This window comes from Hippoglossus stenolepis, chromosome 5 (assembly GCF_022539355.2).
Source record: "Hippoglossus stenolepis isolate QCI-W04-F060 chromosome 5, HSTE1.2, whole genome shotgun sequence".
Lineage (NCBI taxonomy): Eukaryota > Metazoa > Chordata > Actinopteri > Pleuronectiformes > Pleuronectidae > Hippoglossus > Hippoglossus stenolepis.
This window is the reverse complement of record NC_061487.1, coordinates 28,548,892-28,562,220: the sequence shown is the minus strand read 5'-3', so window position 1 is coordinate 28,562,220 and position 13,329 is coordinate 28,548,892. Positions and strand designations below refer to the sequence as shown.

The 13,329-nt window shown below is 46.3% G+C and overlaps 1 protein-coding gene across 6 annotated transcripts in view; it reads left to right on the top strand.

Moving 5' to 3' along the window:
* The window catches only part of phf21ab (PHD finger protein 21Ab), a 28,721-nt gene extending 15,779 nt beyond the window's left edge, over positions 1-12,942 (top strand). For 2 of the 6 annotated variants that reach the window (XM_035156693.2, XM_047339862.1), the window contains 9 exons: positions 215-328; positions 402-453; positions 591-670; positions 877-937; positions 3,650-3,756; positions 4,175-4,330; positions 4,636-4,711; positions 4,796-4,899; positions 6,993-12,942. In XM_035156693.2, the coding sequence (XP_035012584.2) occupies positions 215-328; positions 402-453; positions 591-670; positions 877-937; positions 3,650-3,756; positions 4,175-4,330; positions 4,636-4,711; positions 4,796-4,899; positions 6,993-7,769 (1,527 nt within the window). In that variant the 3' untranslated portion in view covers positions 7,770-12,942. Of the gene's footprint in view, positions 1-214; positions 329-401; positions 454-590; positions 671-876; positions 938-3,533; positions 3,557-3,649; positions 3,757-4,174; positions 4,331-4,635; positions 4,712-4,795; positions 4,900-6,992 lie in introns of all 6 variants that reach the window. The other 4 variants (XM_047339863.1, XM_047339864.1, XM_035156696.2 and 1 more) reach the window with 3 other exon arrangements.
* The last annotated feature ends 387 nt before the right edge of the window (positions 12,943-13,329 follow it).

Below are 13,329 nucleotides of genomic sequence, written 5' to 3'. Positions count from 1 at the left end.
GTGTAGTGTCTGACGTTTGGGACAACAGAGGCTAAAAGAAATCGAGGCTGAAGGAAATGGAGGACAATAAATATTTTTTTATTTTAAATTACAAATATGTTATTCTGACAAACTTAAACATTTGAAGTTGTAACTGTAATACATTGATGATGACCTCTGTCCTGACCTTACTTCTTCATACTTGACTCCTCTTCTTCCTCGTCCTCTTCCTCAGCAGACTGTTAAATCAGGAGGTGGAGCAGAGAAGAGGGTCGTCAGCCTCCCCTCCTCTTCCTCCACTCCGCCGTCGTCTCCAGCTCCCAGACCCAAGAGAGAGGAGAACCCAGAGGTATGAATGACACATGACGTCTGTGGCAGACGACTGATCCTCATAATAAATGTGTTTTATATTTCTCCTGTAGAAACTGGCCTTCATGGTGTCACTGGGGCTCGTAACACACGACCACCTGGAAGGTGAGTCACACACACACACACACACACACACACACACACACACACACACACACACACACACACACACACACACACACACACCCCTTTGGCTGCTGTTTTGGTCTCTGCTTTCAAACTCTGACATTTTTAATTTGCAGAAATTCAGAGCAAAAGACAGGAGCGAAAGAGAAGAACGACGGCCAACCCGGTGTACAGCGGAGCCGTGTTCGAACCTGAGGTACGTACGCGCCGCCGACTACGACACAGCATTTTGATCAGTTGAAACAAAACAAAGAGATTCAAGTGTTAGGGTTGAAAATCTATTTTTAGAAAGTGGATCATACATCCACAAAAAATCTATATAACACTGATAAGACATCATATGTCCTGTTAAATGTTTTTACAGTTCCTGTGTAACGAACATGTCTCTCCTCCTTCTTTCAGAGGAAAAAGAGTGCAGTGAGTTACCTGAACAGTCCTCTGCACCAGGGGACCAGAAAGAGAGGTGCGTACGAACGCTGCTGCCACTCTAACCTGCTAGAAACAGAACAGAGCCTAGAACAGTCCGTAGAGTCTGGGGGGAGATTACAGAGACCGTTGGTAAAGACGAGACATTCTGCAGGAAACACACCAACCTCTATCAAAAATCTCTATGAGCAGATTATCAAGACAAGGAATCGCACAACCCTGAAACAGGAAACAAGCCGAAACCGTTTGTGTTTTTCTTCTTCTTCGCCTGTTTCCAGAGGCGTGGTTGTGTTTTTCTTAGTGGCCACACCTATCGTTCAGGAGAAGACTGCACTGAGTCACCGGGCCTCGAGTGCGAGTAAGAAAGAGAAAGATGTTACAACTTCATACAATGAATAATCTGTCGAGCACATCAGCGACTCTGAGGCTCTGACTCTTAGTTTGAGCAGCGTGTAACTAAACTGCAGGTTAGTGTGTCTGTGTGTGTGAAGCCGGGGATTATCACGCTGAACTTCTTTGGTTTGCCCACAAACGACTTGATCAGTTGATTATTAGAATGTTGATCATGTTGTTTAGTAGTTTAAATCTGCCAGAACTCGCCTGTGGATCAATAATTAGATCTTCATGGACATGAATCAGTAGTGGCAGTGTGAACGACACAGTGACCTCAGATGTTTTTATCGTCTGAAGATGAAGAGGTCAAAATGTGGTTGAACATTTTTAGCTGAAGCTCCTCAGAATGAACTCCTTCACAGGTTAATCTTTTTAAACCAGATCCGTCTTTTTGATTTTGACTTTGCTGTTTCACAAGTTTCTCTCGTTTCCATTTGCTGCTCTGATTAAATTAGACGAGACTAGAATAAAGTAATAGTGATGTGTAGGACTGGTAACACGACTCCAGGTAATAACACGACTAACATGGATTGGCTTTTATAATATCACAACTCAAAGTACTAAAATTGATTTGTAGAAGCTTCCACTTCCTGTTTGCCCCTGTGTAATTACTAATCTTAGAGGATTATCATGTAATACTGAATAATTCCTGCACAACATTTTACTTTAGGGTTTTTCAAGAGAAAAAGGAGAACATTTGAAACCATGTCAGATTTTAACACGTCAGTCATCAACAGGCTGCTACTGAGCTCATGTAGTTTAAATATGGACACGTACCATGTTCAGGGTTTGTGATGCAACACCATGTAACTGTTACTGAGCAACAGCGCCCCCTGCAGCCACACATGGGAATTAATTCTATTGGGCTCTGAGCAATGACGATGAAGTGCATCAATGTGTTGACTCTGACTGAGTCGTCCCATTGAACTGAAACACAACTGAACGCTGGATATTACCCATGATCCCCGGCTTCCTGAACCAGAAGAGCTGTCAGGGTTTTTCCTGCATAAAGAATTGCGAGGCGCCGACCTCGTCATATTTCGATTGTGGTAGTGCAGTGCGAATGATAGAGACTCAGAGAGGAGCAGTAAATAACTGACAGAGCCGGTAAATCCTGTAAAAAATAACTTTTTTACTCTCCAAACATGTATGAAAAGACCCAGTTTAACACTGTAAGTGGACGTAGTGGAGCTGTGCATGGCTCCCTGGGTGTTTGCCCCGGGCTCGGTACACCATCCTTTTCCTCCAGGAAAAACGCTGGCTGTAACAAATCCACCAAACTCTGTTCAGAATTCTTCATATTTCAAAGTTTCCTGCTGAATCTTGGAGATAAACTCTGGTTTTTAATAACTTCAGAGTGTTTTTAACTGATCTCAGTTCAGCTTCACTCTTCACCTGGAGCTGGTTGTGACAGTTGAAGCTGACTCTCAGTCAGTTCTTCTCACAGGAGATGGAACCCACTCAGCAGAGTCACAGAGAACAGACGTTCAGGGAGAGAAGGAGGAAACTTTCTCATGTTCACACTAAACATCAGACTCACTGTAACCAAGCTGCTGCTTTCAGGTAGAAAAGATAAAATCACATTGTCAGTAGACGACTGATGGTGAGCTGTTAACTGTCGTACATTCAGGTAAAATGGACCGTTGGGACTCGTTGTCGCGTTTATGCTCCTGTCATTGTCTCACTCTGTAAACGCGTGTTTGGACGGGTTGAAAGTGTCTCGATGACAGAATGAATCATCTCTTCAAGAATCACGGCTGTAACAGAAATTCCTGATGAGCAGGTGAAAGACTGAAAAATACAGAGAAACATCCCGAGAAAATCTTTTTGATCAAGTCCAGTCTCAAAAAGCACTGATGTCCCTTTCCTCCGTGTGAGGTCTGTAGACGTGGATGACGTTAGCTGCTGCTAGCATTGACGTGTAGCAGGTTTAAATTGCTCTTTAATTGAAACTGAATTACATTTAAGCTGGACTTCTTCTGTCAGTGGGGGGGTCGTGGTATAACGTGGCCCGTGTAGCGATGAAGGTGGTCTCTAACATCCCAGCCTATAATGAATTAAACGTGTTAACATCTGACACAAGTCCATTTGTTGAGTGCTTCACAGACGACTTCAGTAGGTTTATACTCGTGCACGGCTTCTGCTTGCATGGAGCCAGTCTCCTGCACTAACACTGCTGTCTGTGCTTCTGACTCCTCTTCCCCCTCTTCCTCCCTTACTGCTCCCCTGGCTCATGCTAGCCAACGAAGACTCCCTTTCCAAGGTATGTCATACAGACTGTTTTTGTTTTTTCCCCCTCTCCATCTTTCTTTTTTTCTTTGTTTTCCGTCTTTGTTGTCTGTCTCATTTCACCCAGGTCGCCCACCCAAATACAGCAGCGTCCCGGAGCTGGGCAGCCTCACTCCGACCTCCCCCTCCAGCCCCGTCCATCCCCTCCCCCTGCCCAGCCCCAGCTCTGGGGATGTAAGTAACGATGGGGGAGACGGACAGCTCAGAGGGTTGGACACCCCATCACACACAATCCTATTGGCCCAGTAGCTCTGTCAGTCATTTGCACCTGAGACCTCCACAAACATACCATGAGTTTGTTGTGTCCATGTGATAATCATCAGTCATAAGTTGATTTTTTACTTTGACTCAGTCTTACAAAGTGAACAGTGTCCTCATTAATAACTATTAATAACTCAGAACACATCCTAACCCCCAAATGTCAAGTAACTTCTCTGTGGGCTCAGTAAATGAACACACCATGTCCATTAGACATCAAGGCTGACTGTAAACTAAACCAGATCACGGCGCCTCCCCCTGCCTTGCCTCTCCACAGATGGTCGGTGGGGCTCAGTTGAGCGGGGAAACTGATTGGTCCAATTCTTCCTCACAGGGAGACATCCATGAGGATTTCTGCACTGTGTGCAGACGCAGTGGCCAGTTGCTCATGTGCGACACGTGTTCTCGTGTTTATCACCTGGACTGCCTGGATCCACCCCTGAAAACCATTCCTAAAGGCATGTGGATCTGTCCAAAATGCCAAGATCAGGTAACCGCAGCAGCCGAAACTGATCCTGAGACAGGGGGACGGGGGTAGTGCAGTCCAGACATGGCCGATCAGGGCCAGTAGCTGTACTTTACGACTGTTCAATCCTTTGTAAGCATGTACATAATGCAGTATTGTTTTTTTGTACTCCTGTCTCATTCATTGTGTCAGTGAAGAATTGCATTTCACATCCATCCACCCCATTGCTTGTCCCTCCTCAGCCTCACCACAGGGTGGTGCAAATTTTATCTTCCTAAAATCTTTTCCAAGTTTTAGCCTCTGTTACAACTCAGAGCTTTTCTGTTCAGATCCTGAAAAAAGAAGAAGCCATTCCCTGGCCTGGAACTCTGGCTATCGTTCATTCCTACATCGCTTACAAAGAAGGTGACCACAGATTCTTTTCGTCCTAAAACATCTGCGACAGACACAGTGACGTTAACTGCTTTCTTCTATCACTGCCTGTTTCAGCTAAAGAAGAGGAGAAACTGAAACTGATGAAGTGGAGTTCTGAACTGAAAGTGGAGCGGGAGCAGCTGGAACAGAGAGTCAAACAGCTCAGCAACTCCATAACGGTAAGAGAGACGTCAAACAGAGCAGCAACACAAAGACCAGAGGTGTCCTCTGACTCTGTTCCAACAGCCGGGTCTGTTTTAGAACCAGAATTCAAGATAAACCTCTCTACTGAGCCCAGAGTCTCATCTCACATCAACTCTGTCTCCTGCACAAATACACTCATGTTGCTTCTGGACGTTACGTTTGCTCCTTGAAATGATTGTTGGCAGCAGATTTATAAACAAGTGTTAAGCCCCTGGTATAGATAAGAGAAGAAAAGAGATCTTGTCTTCATAACCCCATGAAAGGCAGCAGCACAGCGTCAACATTTGTTAAAAAATCGAAAGCAGCAGGTTCAGTAACTTCAGAGATGAACAGCGCTCAAAACAGAAATGTCACTAAACCAAGGTAAGCAGAAATAAACACATGACAAATCTCAAAGCTCTGAACCGTGAACAAGAGTAAAATGTGAAAATGGAAAAAACGTGTCTGCTGCGTGACTGCTGCGTGTCTGATCCGTGTCTGCTGCGTGTCTGCTGCGTGTCTGATCCGTGTCTGCTGCGTGTCTGCTGCGTGTCTGCTGCGTGTCTGCTGCGTGTCTGCTGCGTGTCTGATCCGTGTCTGCTGCGTGTCTGATCCGCGTCTGCTGCGTGTCTGCTGCGTGTCTGCTGCGTGTCTGATGCGTGTCTGCTGCGTGTCTGCTGCGCGGTTCAGCTGCGTGACTGATCCGCGGCCTGCTGCGTGACTGATCCGTGTCTGCTGCGTGTTCGGGCGTGACTGATCCGCGTTCGCTGCGTGACTGATCCGTGTCTGCTGCGTGACTGCTGCGTGACTGATCCGTGTCTGCTGCGTGTCTGCTGCGTGATCGCTATGCGTGTCTGCTGCGTGACTGATCCGTGTCTGCTGCGTGACTGCTGCGTGACTGCTGTCTGCCGCGTGACTGATCCGTGTCTGCTGCGTGTTCTGCTGCGTGTCTGCAGCGTACCGATCCGCGTTCTGCTGCGCGTCTGCTGCGTGTCTGCTGCGTGACTGATCCGTGTCTGCTGCGTGACTGCTGCGTGTCTGCTGCGTGACTGATCCGTGTCTGCTGCGTGACTGCTGCGTGACTGCTGCGTGAATGCTGCGCGGATTGATCCGCGGTCTGCTGCGTGACTGCTGCGTGAATGCTGCGTGACTGATCCGTGTTCGATCCGTGTCTGCTGCGTGGCTGATCCGTGTCTTCTGCGGTTCTGCAGCGCGGTCTGCTGCGTGGTCTGATCCGTGTCTGCTGCGTGTCTGCTGCGTGTCTGCTGCGTGACTGATCCGTGTTCGCGGCGTGTCTGCAGCGGTTCTGGGCGTGTCTGATCCGTGTCTGCTGCGGTTCTGCTGCGTGTCTGCTGCGTGACTGATCCGTCTGCTGCGTGACTGCTGCGTGACTGATCCGCGTCTGCTGCGTGACTGCTGCGTGAATGCTGCGTGACTGATCCGTGTCTGCTGCGTGACTGCTGCGTGTCTGCTGCGTGTCTGATCCGTGACTGATCCGTGTCTGCTGCGTGACTGCTGCGTGACTGATCCGTCTGCTGCGTGACTGCTGCGTGAATGCTGCGTGTCTGCTGCGTGTCTGCTGCGTGACTGATCCGTGTCTGCTGCGTGACTGCTGCGTGAATGCTGCGTGACTGATCCGTGTCTGCTGCGTGTCTGCTGCGTGACTGCTGCGTGACTGCTCCGTGTCTGATCCGTGTCTGCTGCGTGACTGATCCGTGTCTGCTGCGTGACTGCTGCGTGACTGCTGCGTGTCTGATCCGTGTCTGCTGCGTGACTGCTGCGTGTCTGATCCGTGACTGCTGCGTGACTGCTGCGCGTTCTGCTGCGCGGTTCGATACGTGTCTGCTGCGTGTTCTGATCCGCGTCTGCTGCGTGTCTGCTGCGTGTCTGATCCGGGTTCGATACGTGTCTGCTGCGTGTCTGCTGCGTGACTGCTGCGTGTCTGATCCGTGTCTGCGCGTTTCTGTGCGTGTCTGATCCGTGTCTGCTGCGTGACTGCTGCGTGACTGCTGCGTGTCTGCTGCGTGTCTGCTAAAATAACATCTGGCTTGTGACATTAAATCAAGTGCTGTTGTCCCTCTTCCATCAGAAATGCATGGAGACCAAAAACACCATCCTGTCTCGTCAAAAGGAGATGCAGGTTTCCCTGGACAAAGTCAAACACCTAATTCGCCTCATCCAAGCATTCAACTTCAACAAAGCTTTGGCAGAGACAGAGGGTAAAGCCACCAGTGCCATAGTCCAGGACAGTTCTGAACGTGCACTTGGCTCTGAAGCTGCTCCAGAAGCCAACTCTGTAGAGAAAGTTAAGGCTGTAAGCTCCTCGACAAACAGCAACACCAACGGAAATGACAAACAAGAGCAGAACGGAGCCACTGGCAGCAACCAGACAGCAGCAGTGGGAGGAGTCCCTGACAACCAGCCCATCCCGGAAGACAGCACAGTCCTAGCAGCGGATACCAGCCTCGGTGTAGGATCAGGGGGTAAGATAGGGCCTGGTGTAGGACCAGGGGGAGAAGGAGGAGGTAACACAGGGACTGGTCCACATTCGGAGGTCATGGCCAAGTCTGAGACGGCTCCGGTGGTTGACAATCCTGTCACCTCGACGGTTTTAGCGGTTGCCACCACCAACGGTACAGCTGAGTCAGCCTGCCCTGACCACAACCCTGCAGGAGACTGCACCACCAACGCCACCGCCAACTCTGAGAACAAGATGTCTGCCGTGAACCCTCCAGAAACAGCGGTGGAGAAGAAACAGGAGGAGATCGCTGACAGTGACGGCAGCAACACCAACAACAGCAAAACCTCAGAACCCTCCCAGCATTCTTTGCCAGCTCTTGTCAGCAGTTTGGACAATAAAAAGTAATTCTATGTCTCTTGAGTTGCGGGAATTCAAACATATATATTAAAAAAAGACTTTTGCTTGCACCATATGGTGCCCTGAAGTTGCCAATCTGTATAAATGTTGTTTGTTTGCATTGTATTGTCAGACTGTGTCAATGGTAGATATACAGCCCACGTCACATGGCTCTAGGGAGGCGTAGGCTGTGGGCCACAGAGCTGCGGTACATAAAGATCTACGTACTAGTGTCATCATGCCAATTAGTGATAGACGCAAGTGGTGGGAATGCTCAAAGGCAGATTTAATACATCATCGCACCAGTGCGTGCCTGTGATAGTGGCCCCTGAGTTGTCTTGTGCGGTGGGGAGATGAGTTCACATGGGTACAAAGAACCAAGAACACAGAACCTAACATCTGGGGTTACTGGTCTAAAAAGCAGTGTTGTGATAGAGTTCAGAAAAGAGAACCTGTTCATCCCCTCGTCCCAATGAACTTCTGCAATCCCACAAACCTAAACCCCTGAACCTCCAGCTCTAAAGCTTCTTTATTAACCTCAACCGTATCCCTTAAACCATCAACAGGCAACAAAAAACATTATCGGCCAATAGCAGTAAACTTCTCCTGATGACTCCAACTTACCTTTCCCAGTCCTCGAGCAATCAAGGTGACCAGTGAAAAACCTGTCGTGATTAAAGAGAACGATGCCAAAACCCAAACTTACTTTCCCTGAGCACCAGTTATCCAGTGTCACCTTTTGAGCCCCTCCACCCTAATCCAGTGAGTCGTAAGCACACTTCAACAGTCCAACAACAGGGTCCCTTCTGAAGACCTCGATCCTGCTCAGTTGTTTAGTCTGAATACTTTGTTGGATTACCGGTTTAAGTTAATTCTGTAAATCCAGATTTGAAGAAGTCTCTGGGAAGGCCGACACAGAACCCCAATGTCTTCACTGGGAAAGTGTGGCCGAGGTTAGAGATTTACCTAATTTACAAATCTGCTCATGATTGAAACCACATTCATTCCCCTGGACCTTCCTCTGGTGACAAAGACCCAAACTTACCTTCCCCAATTTGCCAACAACCAAATTTGACCTTCTGAATCCTTAACAACCCAATAACTGAAGCTCTGCCCCAGTTGACCAATGACTTCTCCATCTCCCCCCACCCCCCCATCACCCCCCACCTGAGCTCAGGCAGAAAGACGCTGAGCGTCGAGTTCAGCAGGTACGAGGACGAACAGGCGCAGTAGCCGAACAGATGTTTTCAGTGGTGTCGGTCAAGTGTAGTGATTGAGTTTTCATTCGTGAGTCAAGTGTGTCAACTGTGAGCACTAAATGTGAAATTGCAATATTGCAATGTCAACACACACAAACTATATCTGGGCTGTGTTTCTTTTTTATAGGAAAAGATATTCAGGTCTTCCTAGTCTTCAGAAATAAGTGCTTTTTGTTCCTGAACCTGCTGGACTGGCATCATCAACACAAAAAGAAATCCTCTTTTTGAAGTGATGATCTTTGCATTGTACATTTCTGTTGAATCCTGAACTGCCAAAATCAGCAGGGACAAGTCCACTTACTGTATTGAACGATCAAATCATTGGCATTGTAAGATATAACTGCTTCAGAAATTGGAAGTCCCCAGATCGAGACAGGAGAGCTTATCAGACAATAACATTGAGGAACTTTTTTCCTTGGAGGGATTTGTTGTATGAACCTGCTCCTCCAGATGGAAGATACCACAAATCCTGAGATTAAAGCACAAGCTTGCTGCATTACAAAGAAGTGCTGAAGAGCTTTTTGTATGTTGATATCGAGTTAAACAGAGTATGCATCTCTTTGTTGTGATGTGACTTATCCCCACATTGCCAATATTTTTCTAGGAGGAAATACAAACCTCTGTCTGACATTAAGGCTCAAGTGTAGTTGATATTTCCAGGGGGAGTGTCCGGGCTTCAGTGTAGGAACCCCCACACACACACACACAGTTTCTTTCTGGAGCATGTCGGGGCTGACACGTGATGCTGTTATTTGTTGGCGTTGTCTGTTTCTTTGGTGAACTTCTCATTACGTCTGGCTTCTTGTTGAGTTCGGGGCATTAACAAACTGGTCTGTTCGTTAATGGAGCCTCTGGTTGTGCTGGAACATGTTGCAATTTGGGATTCAGTTTTTTTTTACCTAATTTTAAGTCGTCCAAAAACGCATTAACTCCCGAGTTTTCATGGTTCAACCAAGATCATCACAAAATGTAAAAAAATTTGATTGATTTCTTTGTCACGCTAGCAGCATTATCTCTATTACTGCCAGTGTTGTTGTTTTTGCTGATTCCAAGGTCAAAGTTTTCGTTTCGTGTCCATCCTATGAAATATCTTGATGTTCATGTTCCTCAGAGGATATTTACCCTGTTCATCCTCTGGCTTTTCCTCCTCACATGTTTGGTTTTCATGGTCTTTTATCAGCTGTTGACTGGATATTGATGAAATGTGGTGCTCCCCTCAGGATGAACTCTGACTCTGGTGATCCTCTTCACATTATATTCAAATCCCTGCAGAATCGATGACGTTCCCATCAGCCTTTGCTCCACACTGTTTACTGCTAAAGAGCTAATGTTAGTGTGCTAACAATCTAAACTAAGATAATGAACATGGTAAACATTGTACCTGTGTGATAGCATTATCGTAGTTAGCACATTAGCATGCTTATGTTAGTACTCATTTTCAGAGCTGCTAGCATGACTGTAGCCTCTTGTTTGAACCTCCTGGCAGATTTAAATTCCTACTAAATAACGATGCTACTCGTAAAATAATGATTTGATTATTAATCAAAGTGTGTGTGTGTGTGTGTGTGTAATTGAAGGAGTGAATACGTTGTTGGGCGACTACAACATCCACCGTTACAGGTGTGTCTCTTCATATCACACGGACTGTCCACATATCTGAAACCTGCCTTCATCCACAAGGTCCCAGAAACAATCTGTCACGTTTCCACATGTCTGACACATGGGACTTGTCCCTGAAGACTTCAGCCATTGGAACATGGAAGGAAAAGACTGGACAGAGATGCAAGTCAATTAGAAAATGGCAACTAACACTGTCCCCAGTTCCCTTTGAATATCCACGTGTTGTTTGTTGTCGGGTGGATGTCCACATGTTTTCCTGTGTTCCCTGACGGATGGAGCAGAGTAGTCGTCTCTTCACACTCAACAGGTTTAGTTTAAAAGCCCAAACCCGTCCCAGACTAACTGGACCTCTCCCTCTGTACAGTAGGTACCTCGAGTGCCTTTCTTCAAACAGCAGATAATATTTGTCTCTTGACTTGCACTGTGACTTGTAGAACCTTACCAGCCCCCCCGCCCTCCCCCGGTCCGTCCCACCGCGCTCCCCCAAAACTCCGGAGCACGAACCCGGTCCCTTCGCCTCAGGCTGCCAGTAGTCAATGCAAGTTGAAACTACATTTCATGTTATGCTGTTTAGATTGACCACATAGTGTTTTGTTGTTGTTTAATATAGGAGTTGCCTTAAATGTGTTTGATTTCCTTTTTACGTGATTCAACTTTTACATTTGGGGGAAAAAACGGTGCAGACGCTGGCGAAGGTCAGAGGTTGTTTGGTGAAAATCTGGTCGTCGCCAGTCAATGAAACGCTCCAAAGAAGAATCGTTGATGTTGAGATCTCACTTTGTTGGCAGCCAGTTGTTCTGTGATGCACTTTTGGTTTGACCAGTATTATTATGGGAGTGAGAATGGGATCCGGCAGCGACACAAAGTGCAGTCGTGAATCTGGCTGCAGGTTCGTAGACGTCGCATCTGTCTGGACTCTGGAGCTCGTGTTGTTTTTGTTTGGAGTCGTTCATCGTTCCCTCTGTGCTGTGATTCTTCTTCTGTTTCTGGAGGAGGGGTGAGTTTGCTGAATCAGGTCATGTGATGAGCCGGAGCCTGTGTGGAACAAACCAACCTGCTCCCTGACGACGGGCGGACTTGGACCCAATTAGCAACATCTGTCCTCTCAGTCCAGTGGAACGCATGCCTTCTTATGCAAATTTTTATACAAGATTTGTCAAACCTTTTTAATATGCATTTCGTTTGGTTTTTTAAGTTTTATGTGAAACTGAAGTCACCTTTTAATTTCTTTGAACATTCTGGTATCCTGATGCCGACAGTGCGGTAGCCATCCACGTTAGCATGGAAACGCTTCTTCCTGAAGGCGTGTTTTATGGACGGAGCTGAAAAGGTTTTAGCTCCTTCGTTTAGATTTTAGTTTTAACTTGGCTAATGCACCATGCTGAATGTTGGGATCCCAGTGGGGTGGATCAAGTCTTAATGTCTAAATTGTGTCATCGTCCTCTTCTAGAGAAAAGTCTTGGTTTTTATTGAGTTGAGTTCTAAAAGGTGAATTTATCCAAAGAACACTGCGAGAGTACATTTGTGTTTGGAATCCTTTTATGTAGTCGATGCATATCATTAGGAAAAACATTTCTGCGTCATTCACAGAGGTGTGAAAAGAGTCGCGTGTCTGAGAGCTGCTCACTTTGTGTCCGAGGAAATCATTTATGCATTGAAGACGTTCTTCTCCAGTTCCCTGTGTGGTGGATTGTTCTAGAAGCATCCTGTGAAGTGGTTCGCCCCGCATCCGCTCCTTTCAGTTTTAAAACGATCAATTCATGATTGTGGCCTTCTAGTATTTTGTCGATACATGACATCGGTCCATTGTTACCGCTCAGCATCCATCCTGTCCGGACCCAACTGTTCACCTGAAGCTTCTTACCTCATCCACGGCTGATTCCATCGGGGGTGTGTTGAGTGCAAAAAAACAAAACAAAAAAGTCTTTTTTTATCTTCCATATGGTGAGATGCATTGTAGCGATATGAATAAAGAAAAGTTCACCTGGTGTGCTGAATAATGTGTAAATTGGTAATTACACAATCTGAATATTTGTATAATTGTTTGTATTTTTTCATAATGATTTTGGAAAGGAATGTGTTTATTTTTTTGACTTCTGTTCCAGATGTGTCTTCTGTTGGCCTGACATTGTGACTGGTCTGGTGGGATTCTTACCTCTGTATTGAGCCTCTTCTGTGATGAATTCTTTGTATGCAGTGTTTAGGAAATACTGTAGGGAACATGGGGAGGAGTTGATATTAGGAGCATTTGATCAATTTGTATTTATTTATTTTATCATTTTGTTAATAAATTGTGAAAAGCAGCATGTGTCGTCTGTTGTGTTACCTGAACAATCTTTGAACTGCAGTTATATTTCACACCATTCTTTTTACATTTGAAAGGATGGTCACTCATCCAGGGACCTGTTGTCTCAAATCCAGAAACACTGGAAATCTGAAGTGGGCGATAGTTGATGTGATGAAAGTTCATACATTAACATATAACATTTTTATTATTATATACGTGTGCAGTAAATGTAAAAGAATTTTCATTGTGGGCCCTTTGCATCACCACATGTTCTGAATCTGCACATACGGAACTTTTTGTGTGTGCAGAACTTAATTTTAAACAATGTGTCAGAACAATCCAGGTGAAGGTGTTTTAAAGGGACGGTATCATTTCCAGTGAGCCAAGTTTTCCAGACCACATT